This window comes from Echinops telfairi, unplaced genomic scaffold (assembly GCF_000313985.2).
Source record: "Echinops telfairi isolate 266 unplaced genomic scaffold, ASM31398v2 ScPeMD7_40;HRSCAF=151, whole genome shotgun sequence".
NCBI classification, from domain to species: domain Eukaryota; kingdom Metazoa; phylum Chordata; class Mammalia; order Afrosoricida; family Tenrecidae; genus Echinops; species Echinops telfairi.
In genome coordinates this window covers 1,253,667-1,270,670 of record NW_022103938.1, presented here as the reverse complement: position 1 = coordinate 1,270,670, position 17,004 = coordinate 1,253,667, and the positions used below count along the sequence as shown (strand labels likewise).

Here is a 17,004-nt window from a genome sequence, read left to right as displayed (position 1 = left end):
TATCAACTGTGTGAGTGAGTTGATAAATGAAGCAGAATAGGTTGGTTAAATAAAAATGTCACACACTGCCTTCTTTGTTTTTCTGTTTGTTCCTGTCCAACCTGTGCTGCAGATTCTGAAGCACAGTCCTGCCCAGTGAACTCAAGTAGGAAGTGACATGTAAAGTGACACCCCCTGCAGAGGTAATGAGGGAGGTGATCTAAAGGTCAATGGGGGGGGGGGTTTCCAAAAACTTGGTCCAAAAACAATGATTCTCCACTGTGTATAACTATAAATGCAGCTCTACGCAGAGAGAGACAGGCAGAAGGCAGGGGGAAAGCAGGGAGCTGACTTCCAATCATAGCGAGCAGACACATCTTGAAGCCTTCGTTAGTTAAGGGGTGGGGATAAAATGGTGCTCACCATTTTGGGGAGCGTGCTTTTGTTTCATTTCACTGCTGCTGTGGCTTCAGAACCGTAAGAGAACGCTATTCTCTTGATGTTAAAGTACTAGCAAGACAATCCCGTTCAATATGTTCTTTGTGAGAGTCTGATTAGATTTTCACCATTTTAATTTCTGAACCTGAGCGTTGATCTGCCTTAAAACTTTTAAACATGTCTGTGAAGGGAACTGACTCCTCTTCCAAAGACAGGTCTCTCTGCATATCAAATTTTCTCAAAATCCTGTCTATAAAAAATGTGTCTGTTTCTGAATATTTTAATAAGCTAACCTATGTTTTAGAAATACTCACCGTTTCTCCTGGGCTTGTTTGACAGCATGGGTTACTGTATTTGTGTAGGCAATATGTCCTGTGGATCTCTTCTGTGATGCAAAGTCATTCCGTGGAAAAAGCCTGTGTCCACCTTTTAAACCTTAATGAATCTGTGTCCTTGAGTGTTGTCTTAGAATGTGATGGAGTCAATACCACTATCTTCGACCAGTCTGTGGAGGAAAATAATTTCTATGCTTGTGCCAGTTTCAAGGTGAGGTGTTGAATTTGTCACTTTAGATGGAAATTTCAGCACATGGGATGGAATAATAAAATAATTATCTAAAATTCATTTTTAGAGCGATATGAAATGTTGGTTTTGATGAATAGTGGAATCGGGGGAGAAAAACCAAAGGCTCCTGGAGGATCAAGACAATGATGAAAATTGTACACATTTAAAAATTATGAAATATTGCCATTCTTCTGGTATAGCGTCCACCTCCCCCCCTTTTTGAACCTTAATGAATCTGTGTAATTACTGCTTTTGAGGTAGCAGGTCTATCTCACAATATGAGAAAAGAGAATCTTAGTGAAGAGATGAAGGATTCTGATGCAGAGAAATAGAGAAGGAAAATAGAAGGTGAAAAGACAAAAACAAATTTATTAGAAGCTACTGTTATGCAAAGTAAAGTGTAACAAATAATCACTGTTTTGTAAAAATGGGTTCAAATTCACGAAGCATTCCATATTTTTTGATGATTGCATAACCTCACTCGATGGGATTGAACAATAGAATTGACTATGAATTGATCTATTGGATTGTATAAGTCAATAAAACTATTATATATATATATTTAAAAATGGGTTCACAAGGCTCTCCTCAGGTTGAGAAGATAAATTTAAAATGTATTCATCATCTTAACATGTAAAATTTTCTATTCCCTGTTCTCCTGCATAAATAGGTCTCTGAGAAATCCTCTGAGCAATTAGCTTTCGTCACATTGCTGGCGAAGGGGAATACGCTCCACCTCTTTGAGAGAAGATCTGTAGCTATCACTTCTGAAGAGACTGTGACCTTTGTGCAGACAGATAAACCTCTCTATAAGCCTGCGGAGAAGGGTGAGTCCATTTTCATGTTACCTTAATAAAGCTGACTATCTATCGGAACACATTCTCTGAAGTGAGAGCAATTCAAACAGATGAATTGTAGCAATAGGTTGATCTTTAATGTTCTAGGACCCGGGATTCCCAGAATTGTCAACGTCTAGCAACAGGTTTATGTACTACAATAGGAGAGCGAATAAAACTCTATGGTTTGCATGTTGAATTGAGGCGATTTCACTTCATTGTTTACCAGTAGGGCAACTGAACTGAACTCCTGGCTTGAATCGAAGCCATTATAGAAAGGGAATAATAAAAGTAAGTGTCTCATTGATAGGGCTCTTGTTAGGATAAAATAGTCAATGTGAAATAGGGCACCGTACACAGTGAAAACTCCATATCTTAATTGTTATTATTATTCATCAGAGTAGCTATAATCATTACTTTGATTGTTTAAATAGAATTTTTAAATTTTGTTTATTATTATTGTGACAAGTGGAAAGTAGCTGAAAGAACACTGAGTTATATTTCAGAAGTGCCTGGGTTTCCTCTTGGCTCTGCTAACAATTATAGACTTTTTTCAAGTAACTTTTAACCTTTAGAATTTAGTATCCTCATTCATAAAATTAAAGAGTTGGATCAGATAGTCTCTACAGGTTACTATGACTTATATCTTATGATTTGTTGAAATAAAAAAAAATAACAGAAGTAGAATACACTTTTTAAAAAAACTTGTAGTGTAAATTAGGTGAAACAGAGCAAATCAGTTTTCCAGTCAAAATTCTATACATGTTTTATTTCATGTCATTGATTGCAAGCACCACAACGTAGCATCACTTAGCCCACTTCCTCTCTGTATTTCCATTTCTCCCTCTTTCCTAAGTCTTCTGAACTTTGCTCCCAGGTGAATACTGCCCTTTTGTCTCTTGCCTGGCTGTAATTGGCCCATCAGAATGAGCTCATTTCTAGACCTAGAGAGGACTAAGTATTATAGTTTTGGAGGTTCCACCATTAAGAATAGGAGTCTTATAATAGTATCTTTCCTGCACTCTATTCTCTCTCCTCGTCTTGCTACACTGTTATAGTGATAATAATGGATGTAATACACTCTAACAAGGGTTTTATGGAAGTCTGCTCAAATTAGGTTACTAGTTGCTAATACTAATTTATTTTTCCCAGGAAATTTTTTATTTATCTCCAAGCACACGTATTTCAATGTGTCCTTTTATAGCTAACTATGCCACCAAGTTGGGTTTTTTTTAATGTAAGTTTTTTTGTTTTTTTAAAAAACATTTTATTAGGGGGCCACCAAGTTTTAATAGGTCTCTGTGCTGTTAGGATAAATATTTCCACCACTCGCCATAGCCAACATCAGCTCTGGTAACAACAAAACACAAAGGAGTCCAAATCCCACAGGGCTAAAATCAGGGAAAGAGGAAAGGATGGCCAGTATTGCCCAAGAGTAAGGCTAGTGATGTCTAGATCTATTTATACATAATCTGATGTGAGGGCAAGATGTGTGGATGAAAGATATTGTCCCCTTCTCTTTACCTTTTAGTTCATATTCGGGTTGTGACATTGGATATTAAATTCAAGCCTGTTGCAGAAGAGGTGAGCTCAATTGTTTCTAATGTTACCATGGAATTTAAACATCGTAACTCAGTAAATCCACTACTACACAAAAGGTCTTCAGGAATTCTGTACATTTGGGAATAATTTATAACATGGAGTACTACATAAATTCAGCTCATCTCAAATTTAAATGTAAAGTGTTCCTTTAAAGTGGATTGATTTATACACCTTTAAGCCTTCTCATCACATGTGGAGAAAATGTATTTAAAGGAGTTTAGTTTCCATGTTCCAGAAGAAATTTGAGATCTCTATCATGTTTTAGGTTTTCTTGATGCTTTTAGATGAAAAACAAACAAACAAACTAGGTCCTTTGATAGGGTAAGAGCTAAGTTGCAGCACGTTAGAATCATATACTTTTGTTGGTGTGGTAGAGTGTTTGGATATGGGTTTCTTCATATTAAACCCTGGATAGATAAATCCATAGAGACACTACCTAGATTAACAGGCAGAGGAAGTTGGGGAGTAATGAAGAGAAAATAATAATGGGCACAAGAATGAAGAAAATGCTCTAAAGTTGACTGTGGTCAGAAGTACACAACTCTTTTTAAAGTATTTAAACCATTGAATTATACAGTACGTGAATTATATGCCAATAAATCTGTTTTTGAAAAGTTAATCATATAACCTTCATAATGCAATAGTTAGCAAAAAAGATACCATGACAGTATTAACCTGTATTTTTCCTCCTTTTCAGTATCCTTTAATCACACTTCAGGTAAGAGTTCTCCTTTTACATGTCAATTACTTTTTAAAATTCAGATAAATAAAAAATGTAAGTCTATTGTTCATTATGCATAATCAGAAATTAGTATAATGGAAATGTGGGGTAGCTGTATAATATCACTGGATTTATTGGATCAGGCTCATGTACTCTGCAATCCAGCCCCATTTGCTGAAATCAAATAACGGAGAGGAGGTGCCATCAGCAACCACTATTTCTTACTCTGAGAATTTCTCATACAGTAGCTTTTATATGCAATATGTGAGTCACGACCTGCTTACATAGAGATCCAGTGAAAACAGTGTCAATCGGATTGAATATTTATTAGAGTAAGTATCTCCTGGTGTCTAGTCTCAGAAACTCGATGGCACAGTTCTGCTTTATAGGGTTGCTCAAAGTCAGAACAGACTCTACATCTGTGTGTAGGTGGGAGCACCTCTTGGTGTATGCTCAGCCTCCTTTGGAAAGCATTATTCTAGAGTGTGTGCATTGAGCTTTTAGTTGTTTCTGTATGCAACTCTGGTTCAGAAAGATAAAAATCAAAATATTAGTTATGTTATTTTTTCTTATCATTCAGGCTTTAGAAAATATGCCGTAAAATTGAATTTGCATACATTAACTAAGATATACTGTTCTTCCAATTTGAGATAATTAACTCAATAAAATGTTAGGGCCTTTTCATTTCTATTACAACACAAAGGACCTGTAGCGAAGAAGGCAAATATCACAATCTTCATACAACCTCTGACTGTTATTATATCTTTATTTTCTAGAATCCTCAAAGAAATAGGATCTTCCAATGGCAAAATGTGACTTCCTTCCAAAATATTACCCAGCTTTTATTCCAGTTGATTTCAGAACCAATGCTTGGAAAATACTTAATTACTGTGGAAAAAAAATCAGGAAAGACAGTGACACACCCCTTTACTGTTGAGAAATATGGTAACCACTCACTCTGTATGGCTGTATGCATAAACAGAAGTTGAAAAGACTGAACAAAACTGCTCTTACGCGAGATTTAGATAAACGTATATAAGGCTGAATTTATTTCCCTGTCTTCTTCTTTGGTTTCTTATGTTTTATCATTTCCTCTTTTCTGTTCTTGACTACTGACAGATATGTTGAGTCTAATCCCTTACTTATCTTCTTAAGAAAAAGTCCATTTGCTAGTTTCAGGACAACCTTCTAGGCAGCATCACAGCAAATAAAATCCAAAACTAGGAGACTAAGAAAGTCTCCTATGAAAAATCATTAAGTACTGTGGTAACTTGGTGCCACCAAGAATGCAGGGTAATTGAAACTTGGCCAACCCAGATGGCTTTACCGGCAACGTTGTAAATGCAGACATGTTTATCTACATGAGCGAAATTAAACTTTGTATACTAGTAACTGTGAGAGTTGAAGTAAGCATATTTTAATTTTTCACAGTTTTGCCCAAGTTTGAAGTTAAGGTCAACGCACCCAAAACACTGACTATTTCTGATAACGAATTCCAAGTGGCTGTATGTGCTAAGTGAGTATATATTAGAAAGGGGATTTGTCCCCATAGGTTGATACAAAGCTCAAAGAAAATGAGAAATGAGATTAATCATGTAACCTAAATTGTATACTTGTACACTGTATAAGTACATATTACAATGAGAAGTAATGAGTTCCCATTGCAGACGCTGAAAAATATTAAGGAAAACATAAAAATGCAACTTCATTTTTGCCATTAACACTGTGATTTGTTTTCCTCTAATCTTGTGATGGCAGACAACAACAACAACAACAACAACAATGTTTTATGAATAGTTCCCAGTCATAGTTATCTGTGCTAAAAAGGATGGGGTAACCAATAGGCTTTAAAGAATTCCGGATCTATAAAAGACAGCACTGGAAAATCCTACACAAAGCCAAGAGTGTTCACTACAATTAACAGCACTAATTAGGTACCTGCCCGATGATATGTTAGAAAAGTAGAACAAAGGGTGAAAGAGTGAAAATAAGTCTTGCTAAGCTTAATGTTAACTTGGGATTGGTTGTGCCTTAATATATTTTATGCTAATCTATTATTTAGACTTCTTGAATCTTTTCCTATCATTGCACTCAGATCGATTTGACATTAAGTATAAATAGGTATCAGCAATAAGAAGGTCCTGCAACATGACCAGACATCTGAGACCAGAGCAATTTTTTTTGTTTAGTTTTTTTTTAATACCCCCAAACATATACTATACATAGATGTGGGGTGGTTTTATTGTTGTTGTTACAAGATCGTTCCTAAGCATCATGGGTGAAATCAGTATGTGTAAAAGTTAACATCAGGTGGCTTTCCTCAAATTACATTCTAGTAATATCAGATCTACCCTTTGTATTACATCTTGTGGGAGAGAGCCTGGAACAGTTTGAGAGAGCCAGATCAAGTTAGACACGTTAGCAAACAGCCTCTAAGATGAATTAGAAGAAGAAGGAAGAAAATCTATCTATTAACAAAGGGACTGTGTTAGTCTCCCCGGACCAAGCTTTTTAAATAAGAAACAAAGGTAGATTTCTTACTCTATCCTGCATGAAGATTTGAGTCATAAACATGCATTAACTGTGGATAACAGGAGGGATACATGTTTACTTTAGAAATAAAAAACAGAAATACATGAGCAAAATATTGGTAACCTAATTGAAGTCTTACCTGTATTTTATTTGTAATTAACATTCACATGGATGGATAATTTTACTGGTTGAGTCCTATTCTCAAAATCATTAGGAATTTTGAAATAAAGAGATAAATAGTTTATTGAGGTAGAAAAAAACTATAGGTTGTGGAATCAGAGAGTTTGAATCTGAATTCCACAGCACTTAAAAATAGGGTACTTGATCTCAATGGACTTATTGTAAAGTGTCATGTGTCATAACATACTTCAGTTTCAGGAACACTTGGGAAAGTAAGTGAGACGATGTATGGAAGCACCTGACATGTATGCCAAATGAACCCCAAACCGCGGCCATCAAGTCGAGTCTGACTCATACTGACTCATACAAGAGCAGAGGCCCCCAGAGTTCCACAAATCGCCCTGGTGAGGGGGCGGGCTAGGTACTGCGTTGCTAGTCGCAGCTGCTCCCCACGAGAAAGATGAGGTTCTCAGAGGCCCAAAATAGGGTCACCATGCGGGGGAATCGACTGCAGCTTGGCAGTGGGTTTTAAGCTGTGAAACAGTAAATGCCTGTTGGTTAAAGCCATCCACTGCGATATTTGTGCTACAGCAACACTATATAACGAGGACAGGCGTGTGCACTTAGGAAAAAATACGACGTTTTTTTAAACTGCACCACCTCCCTTGCTGGGTTATACTTTTGGTGAATTTGGTTAATTAAAATTCAGCTTATACAAATCCCACATTTTGTATTTTTTTCATTTTATAGTTTTTGAGGTAAAATATTAAAATATATATAAAACAGATTAACCATGAAGTATTCCAAGATTTATGAATTATCCATTTTTATTTTTTCGTTTATGTGTATCTATGATTATATAAGGAAAATAAAGTATAGCAATCCATTTTTCTAATACTGCTACAATATTTCAATGTAATTTTTAAAACTTATCCTCATTATCGTGTGTCATGCACTAAAGTTTTGGGTTCTTTGAGAGTCACCACTATTTTAAATGTCTTTAATAAAGAAGAACAGATCAAATACTCCATTTTACCTAGATTCTGTGGGGCTATAGTACCAATCAGTGAGAGTTCCTAATGGAATTTGGCTAGGTTACAGTATTCTTCATTTACAGATATCAAAGAATCTACTGAAGAAGACAGTAAAGTATTGCTATGATATTGTCCACCTATAATCAAAAGTATGCTCTCCCCTACTAGGTATACCTATGGACCACCTGTGCCAGGAAAAGTTCAAATTCAAGTCTGCAGGCAGTTTTATTCCAGGGGAAACTGTGACGAAAATGATAATAAAATTTGTGAGCAGTTCATTGCACAGGTACAGGCCATGGGCTTCACTCTGAAAAGTCTTCATCGATTTCATTTTCTTTCTTTGACTGCATTTATCTGAGAGACTTAACAATACTACTGTTTCCATTTTGTGACTAATGGAGGTTGTCATTAGCTATCATAAAGAGGAAAATGCGCGGTGTCTAACACCGATCTCTTTTGCCTCTAAACCCCAAGCAAGCCATGCGACCGGTAGGTTTGAGCCACCAACCTTGAGGTTAGCAGTCCACAGCTTACCCCGAGGCACCATCAGAGCCATTTTTTTCTCTAGACCATGTAAATTGTATTGCATCTATAGGGTCACAGGGCTTTAGAATCTGAAAGGTCTTAGCCGTCTCCTTGTTTCATACACTGGTGGCTTTCTGCTATTGTTTTGGACATTCCTAAACCTTACAACTGGAGCAGATTATTCAATACGCAAGATAAGCAGAGGCGTATATGTATCACTTACTAATCTCAAAGAAATAATTGCACGTGGAATTCACCACATCTCATATGGTGCTTATTTTGCTTACTGAATACTTTGTCCCATTTGGAAACCGTAAATTTTAAAAGACTTTAATTCTGTGGGAAGGTGCTTTGGGATGAGGAGAAAGACAGACATTAACTAGACCTTTAAATCAGACATGGTGAGAAAGGTAAAATTGTTCACTAAAGATTTGCAATCACAAATAAACTCATGCATACCTTACGTGTTGGATAAGCCAACATCAGATTCTGCCAACCAGAGAACAGAGAATTGACCTTGTGAAAGCGGTTCCTTTGTAAACATTTATAATCCACACGATCAACTTTTATTAATTTAAATTTGCAGTTGACATTTATGCCACCATTTCTTATGATCGGTTAGGACCGTTGTTAGGAATGGTGGTCATCCAATGCATTGTGACTTGTGATGACCCCAGGAGCCAGGGTGGTATAATGGTCACGTGTTGGGCTGCTAGCCACAAGGTCAGCAGTTTGAAATCAGCAGCTGCTCTTTGGGAGAAAGGTGAGTCTACTCCCAATCAAAAGTTATAGTCTAGTGAAACCCACAGGGTAGTTCGACCTTGTTCCATAGGATTCACTATGAATCGGAATTGGCTCAATGGCAATGAGTCTGTTTTCTTGAAGTGTGCAAAGCAGAACTGCTCCATAGGGTTTTCAGGGCCAGGACCTCTCGCCAAACCTGACTTCCGAAGTGCCTTTGGGTGGATTTGATCTCCTGGCCTTTTGCCTGTAAATGAGTGCTTAACTAATGCACTACCAAGGGACTCCCTGCAGCATCTTAATGCTCAAGTTATAGTATAGCTCTCAGTCAGTGAACAACCCTGTCTTTTGCTTGGATGTCTTTGACATTCAAATGTGTAATTTAAATATACCTCATAGTTAATAGTTTAAGCCCGATAGTCCTGAAGTTACTCACCAAATGAGATGACATTCTTTAAGGCAATAGCACATGATTGGGTAAAGATAGATAGAGTTATTTCCTAGAAATTAAAAAAAAAAAGCAGACTAAGCAAAGTTGGGTGCAAATCTTCCATATCAGCAGTATATTATTCCACTGGATGGTTGATGGTTACAATGTAATTTAGTCAACCATTTTACCTATGAATGGATGTTCATTCAGTTTATGTTTTATTCTCCCCTCCCCTTGTGTGACAATGCAGTAGTAAAAAATTGATACAGCTATTTTCCTATAGGAGAGCTTTTACTTATTTGAAATAGAGTACGTACTTGTAATAAGTTTCTTGAACTGAAGGAGAGATAGGTAGATAGATAGATAGATGATACATACATACATACATACATACATACATACATACATACATACATAGATAAAATCATGTATGATCTTAACATTAAGCATCATTAGCACATTACCATGCAACGATTTTCTAAGTACTCAGCCTCCTTTCATCAATGCCAAGGAGTCCCCAGGGGAGAAGACCCTATTTACTAATAGATTTCAACTGCTTCTATTCTGGTCAATGAAGCAAAACAGGTACAGGCCTGAAGTTCTATAATTTGGCAGAGTTAGCACGGTGCTCAGATCAGGAAAAAGGATGGATGAAAGCCCTGTCTTCTTTCAGGAGCTTGAGGTGTGAGATTGGTATCTTGGCAGGATTGTGGGGGGAAAAAACGCATGTCCCAAATGGCACGGTGGGCTGCCATGTTGGAGCGAATCTTTCTCTTCTGATTAGTAGACCTCGACAAAAGGAAGGAGAAGGGTTTTCTGGTTTTGTTTTTGTAGTGTTGAAATATTTTCACTTCCCTGAGCAAATTATTTAATCCTTCTGTTCTTGTGAACACCTGAGTCTGTAATGTTTTGTTTACCATGAACTTGAGCCTTTCATCTAAGTCAACTCATCCCCGTTTGACGATTTCCTTGGCCAGTCAGTGTAAGTAAGGCTCATGTGAGGCCTTAGACACCCTCTAATCTTGGCCAGCCAGGTTTCTAGTGTATAGGTTTTCCTGTTCCAACTGGTTTCGAATAGAGTAAATATTAGTTCTTTTATTTTCATCTGTGAGTGGTACAAACAGTTGCCATGTTTGCTTGCTAGCAACAACAAAAACAAAAAAATCAGTCCAACTACACTTAGAAGCATCTTGGAAGAAAAGCCTGGTTTTTCTGTATCTGAAATGCAAAACCAAGCCAACGCCACTGCCAGTGAGTCGATGTGGACTCATAGTGGCCCTATAGGGCAGGGTGGGACTGCCCTGCGACTTTCTGAGACTGTCACTGTTTATGGAGCACAACACCCCATCTTTGTGCCTTGGAGCGGCTGGTGGTTTTGAACCGCTTACTTTTAAGCTCACAATCCAAGGAGTAACCACTACGTACGTCACCAGGGTTCCATAAATCTAGAGAGAGCACCTCTGGATTAATAGTTGCTTAAGGTTATGCCAAGGGAGGTTGGGATGAATTGAGGAGCTTATGACAAGGAAAAAAAAAAGTTCCAAAATTGATTATGATAATGAATGTACAACTCTTCGTGATACAATTTAACTACTGAATTGTATGATATGTGGATTAGTTGCCAACGAAACTGTTTTTAAAATATCAGATATTGATAACCTTAGGGAGCACCACAATTCCTCCTGTTTGAATCAAGCACACTCAGAGTTTTACATTTTCCATTAAGCACAGTTTAACACCACAGATTTTGACACAGGACATTACACAAATATCTAGATTTTTATTGATTTTCCTTCTACTTTCTCTTTGATATAAGAATTACTGGAAAACATTTTAAATTAATTCTAAAGTAACTAAACTTTCTCTGATAACTTTTTTATCATTCATTTTAAATTTGACTTGACTGTACTTATTATATAGTCTAGAGTCAGGATGCCTAGTAACTGTAGAATCTTTTAGTTGTAAGACCTTCGGCAAGTTATACAATCCTCCTGATTCTGTATTCTGTATTCATATAATGGGGATAATAACAGTGCCTAGCTCATATAGTAGACTTGAGAATAAGATTAATTAATTCATCTTCAGTTAAATTTACTTAATAAATCCAGTGATACATATTTGAAGGATGTTTCTATTTCATCTGTTCTTCTGTCCTTTGTAGGAATTACAAATATGAGATACACAGATTCAATTATCATCTGTCTTCTATAGTCATTTTTGGTCTGTCATACTTTGAAATCTTTCCACTTTCTCTATTATTTTTATTGAAGGATGACATTATTGGACTTGTGTTCCATACAACTGATTCAATATTCCCAACAGTTAATGTGGCTCAGTAATAATGATTTAAAATTTTTATTCCTTTAAAACATTAAGCCCCATTGCTATCCAATCATCTAGTTCCATCTACGCAGTTCCCAGAGGATTTCCTTGAAAACCATGACATATGGATTACTCTCTTCTTCCTACTACCACCTCCCTTCCCCCTTTTCTTTTTCCCCTGTTTTTTCTTCAATCTTTTGGCCATTTTTCAAAAGTTTGTGCGGACTAATCATGGGTCAGGCATGAGGATGGTGGGAGGTGAGCATTACATATCTGTACAAAGAATCTATCATTTGTAAAGACTCGTGGACCCCTATTTTTTCATTATACTTTCTCTTTATTTTTCAGTTGATAAATGGGTGTGCTTCTCAAATGGTAAATACAAAAGTTTTCCAACTCTACCAATATGGATTTTTTATGTCATTTTATATCAAGGCAGCTGTTACGGAATTTGGAACAGGTAATGGTCTTACTTTATGGGTAAGTTGGTTATAAATGGCAGTTTAACGGCAATCAGTTTCTTGCTCAGTATACCCAAATGAAGTACATTTGACAAGATACCATCTTGAGGATTTCTTTCGAATTTGATTCTCTCAGTGCTATTTAAAATCATTCTATTGTATGTATGTTACATGTTTATCTCTTCTTTGTCCATATCAGTCAGACAAATAGAGTTCCCTCTGAAATAGTAGAACTGAGCTAATAAATAGTGGCATGTAGAGCATCTCATTTTAACTGAGTGTCTATCAATTGATAAGCAATTGCCCAGCAGTTGATAAGCAAATACTCCTCCAGTTGTTGCCAAGTTGACTCCAAATGTATCAGAGTGGAAGTGTGCTCCATAAGCTGTCAAATGGCTGATTTTTCAGAAGTCAATGTACACTTCCTTCTGGGGACTCTCAGGGCAGAGGAGGGGTGGGGGGTACTCCTAACCTCCAACCTTTTAGAGTGACTGAAAGACTTAACCATTTGCACCACAGAAGGATCCCAAGGGTCGAAAATCTACAAGTTGAGAGGCACACCTACTATTTCCTGTAAATTGGTTTTATTGCAACACAGCCATGCCCATTTGTTTACCTGACTTTATAGATAAAACAATGGAGCTGAAAGATGACCCCAGTAGTCAGGTGGCCCCCTGCCTAGATTGTTAGCTGTCAGATACTTTACAGGGACTTTTCAGGGAAAGTTGGCCAATTTCTCGGTTGACTTAACTGGGGAGCCTTGCAAGTGAGAATGCAAGTAAAATGTGAAAGAAAAATTTTCAAAATGGCACATAATAGGCACTTAATAAATATTTGTTCAAATAATTTTTTAAAAGGAATCAATTACTTGGGAAGATGACATAAGATTCAATTATTAATTTTTAAAATTACTTTTAAAAGAGCTTGAGATTGTATTTATAAAATGTTTGTGCAAATATTCTTAACATTGTGATGGCATCTCTAGTAGGGAATATTGTAGCATTTAAATTGCTATTGATATTAATTTAGTCCAAAATGTTTGTCTACTTATTTACTTGTTTTGTTGGTATCACAAACATTTCTGCTGACTTTATGATCAGATATTTGTGAAATTCGGTTATCTTGAAGTCTTGAGAAGCATTTCAGAAAAGGAAAGTCTTATCTTTGAGATATTTAGGGCATTCTATATCATATAGAGTCTCAAACTAGACCTGTGCTGAGGGCCAGGAGCAAGGAACTTAAGAACATCTTTCCTGCTTCTAATTCAAACATTTCCAAGTGGACTGCAGTGTTCATTTTGATGTAAAGACTACAACCAAATACATAGTGCTCTGGAGCATGACCCAAAGAGTCCATATGCCTCCCCTTCAGTGTAGGCCTGGAATATGACTTTAAAGAAGTTTGCACATGTATCCTAAGCTGTCTGTCTTTTCAAATGCTTGATCAAGTGATTGAATCCTTTTCTGACAGCTTCTCATCATGTCTTTCTTACAGGTGTGCAGATCAATGAGAAGACTTCTATTTCTATCACGCAGTTACTTGGGACTGTGAGCTTTGAGAATACAGACCTTTACTATAGAAGAGGAATTACTTTTTCTGGAACTGTAGGTTTGATGGAAAAATACATATTTTCATTACATTTACTGGGATCATAGCTTGGCCCTTGAACATTTCCATTCTCACCTCCATTTTTCTATATGAAAATCATGTAGTTTTATCATTAATCTGTCTTATCTTTTGGGAAAAGACCTAGGATGAAAGAAAGGACCAGATGAGATTGTAGCTGTTTTCATGGTGTATATTTACTTATCAGAGCATCTTTCTCCGTATTGGAATTTAAGAACAACTACAAGCAAGGGATTCTCTGTAGGAAGGTGAAAATTCTGTCATTTTAGGAATAATGAAACTTCCTTCTTTCTCATACAGCTTAAATTTTCTGATCCCAATAATGTACCTATGGTGAGCAAGTTATTACAATTGGAGCTGAATGAAAAATTTATTGGAAATTACACCACGGATGAGAATGGTGAAGCTCAGTTTTCCATGGACACTTCAGACATGTTTGAGCCACAATACAGACTGAGAGTGAGTGATCCAAATGAAGACAAAGACCGCCAAAAACCCCACAGAGAATTTGAACATCTGTAACTTCAACACTAAGGACTCCCTTATACTGAGAGTACATTTTAACAAAAGTTATAAAATTTGGGACTTTTTATATAATGTGTTTCTTTGTTAAACATTATATGAGACCATAACCAGAAACTAATATTCTATTACATTATTAGAATACCATCAGAGAAGAATTAATATTAACCTCTGGGAAACTACAAATGACTCATGGAGAGAGGCTGACATTTTTTCTTTAGATAATTTTATGCATAGATGAACAGATATACTGTACTTTGTTTTTCTACTGCTTAAACAGCTTTTTTTTCAATTAGATGATTTGTCAATGTTCAAGTGTAGTTGAAAGAAATAATGCTTAAGTCTGATTTTCTGCCACAATTGGGATAAGAATAAATAGCACATTGTAGGTCTTGTGAAATTTTATATAGCTTTGGTCATGATATATATATATATTTATCCATGTATATATATATACATGGGTAAATCCAAAAGTATCGCTACATACTTGCATGGGTTTATTCTGGACAAAACATTTTAAACATGTCACTGCGATCAGTGGATGGCTTCAGAGGAACACTCTCAGTACTAGACTCATCTTAGCCTTGTCAAGGTCCTTTCAACAAAGTTCAATAAAAGAAAATAGAAGTTTCTAAGGAGATCTGCTGGGCCAGTTAAATTCAAGGCACAGAGGACAGCTCAGAACATTATAGTGACTGATTTTGAGATTCCAAAGGAATCATCTTGATCATTTTTGTTTGTTTTGTCCCCAAGGGACAAAGGATATTCAATGGGGCTAATAAGGAAGAAGTTTTAAGAAAACTGATAACTACTTTGGTGAAAAAAGACCAGGAAAGTTATGTCGAGGAATATTTTTTTCTCCATCATAATGATGTATCTGCTCATTTTTCAAGTGTAACCAGGGCTGTTGGGGAAAACTTACGCCCAGCTTTCATCCCTTCAGATGACTTTTTGTTCCCCCAATGCAAAGAACATTGAAAAGCGACATGATTCGAATCTCTCCAGGATGTCAAAACTACCATTTTGAGGGAGTGTAAATTGAAGAGGCCAGAATTATTCAGGGTAGGATTATAGAGTTGCAAACATTTCCTTCCAAAGTACATTGACCTAGATGAAATTTATCTTGACAAACAATGCCTTCACGTTTTGATTTTTTTTCCAAAAAAATTGTCTATGATTTTATAGTAATACTCTTTGACATATTCTCCTATTTGAAAAAAGAAGAAGAAATATCAAGCATAAACTAAGTTCTTCTTGTTTTGAAGAAACCCAATGCTTTCTAGTCTGTAATCATTATTGTCTTTGGGAAGTTTTTATAACTCTTCAGGCCCTTTGCTTTCCTCTCTTAAATTAGGCCACATATATTCGACCTAGTAAGTGCTACGGTTCCAACTGGTTGACACCTGACTATGGAGATGCTTATTGGTCAGTCTCACGATTTTACTCCAGGACCGACAGCTTCCTGAAGATCATCCCAGAGCCAAAGCCACTTAAGTGCAATCAACAGAAGACTGTTAATGTGCATTATTCCCTCAACAGCAAAGCATATCCTGATAATTCAAATATAAAGTTCTTCTATTTGGTGAGTCCCATGTAGTTTCTTGGAATCTATTGGGTGGACTGGTTAGTGGAATGCAGTTTCACAAAGACACATCAAGCCTGTCATGTCCATCTGAGTGACAGCAAACTTCTAACCTTGTTCATGAAGGAGCTTCAAGAATGTGAGTGTGTGTGGGGGGATATGATTTAATTTTTCCGTTAAATTTCTGAAGCCCTCTTGTATTGGATTCATTGAAAACAAGCACATAAAAAAGATAAAGACAACTTTAATTTCCCAAAGGTCAAATCCTAGCATATAATAGACTCTCAGTGAACTATGATCTCACTTTTTTGTATTCTTGTACAAGTTTTGCAAAGTCCATTTTAAAAATATTTCTTCATGCAAACTCCTTTACCTTATCACTAGAATTATTATTAGAAATACTATCCCTTACAATCCAGATAAGAAAACAACGGGACCAATGGTTCTGGGGGGACATAGGAGAGGGGGAGGCAGGGTAAAGGAATGGGGGTGTCAACAAACCCAGGAACAAGGGAACAACAAGTGATCTAAAATCGATGGTGAGGAGGGCATAGGATGCCTGGTGGGGCTTGATCAAGGGCAAGGTAACCGAGAGGAATTTCTGAAACCTGAATGAAGGCCGAACATGATAGTGGAAGGTAAAAGGAAATAGAGAAAAGAACTAGGAGGCAAAGGACAATTATAGAGGTCTAAATACAGGCATTTACATATGTAAAAATATTTATATATAACGATAGGGAACTAGATCTATGTACATATGTCTATTTGCTAAAGATTTAGGCAGCAGAGACATTGGGCCTTCACTAAGTACTCCCTCAACTTGAGAACACTTTGTTCTAATAACCCATCCTTCTGTGATGCTCACCTCTCCTGACATGATCACTGAAGACTAAATGTGTGCATAAGCAAATGTGGTGAAGAAAGCTGATAGTGCCCGGCTATCAAAAGATATAGCATCTGGAGTCTTAA

General features: G+C 36.6%; 1 protein-coding gene across 1 annotated transcript in view; it reads left to right on the top strand.

The window, feature by feature from the left end:
- The first annotated feature begins 391 nt into the window (after nt 1–391).
- The window catches only part of LOC101654794 (ovostatin homolog 2-like), a 53,949-nt gene continuing 37,336 nt past the window's right edge, over nt 392–17,004 (top strand). Inside the window, exons 1-13 of the mRNA XM_045290525.1 lie at nt 392–456; nt 780–963; nt 1,652–1,824; nt 1,926–2,002; nt 3,349–3,401; nt 4,117–4,137; nt 4,917–5,085; nt 5,572–5,656; nt 7,995–8,112; nt 12,193–12,304; nt 13,800–13,909; nt 14,232–14,390; nt 15,808–16,035. Of these exons, the coding sequence (XP_045146460.1) occupies nt 392–456; nt 780–963; nt 1,652–1,824; nt 1,926–2,002; nt 3,349–3,401; nt 4,117–4,137; nt 4,917–5,085; nt 5,572–5,656; nt 7,995–8,112; nt 12,193–12,304; nt 13,800–13,909; nt 14,232–14,390; nt 15,808–16,035 (1,554 nt within the window). The remainder of the gene's footprint in view (nt 457–779; nt 964–1,651; nt 1,825–1,925; nt 2,003–3,348; nt 3,402–4,116; nt 4,138–4,916; nt 5,086–5,571; nt 5,657–7,994; nt 8,113–12,192; nt 12,305–13,799; nt 13,910–14,231; nt 14,391–15,807; nt 16,036–17,004) is intronic.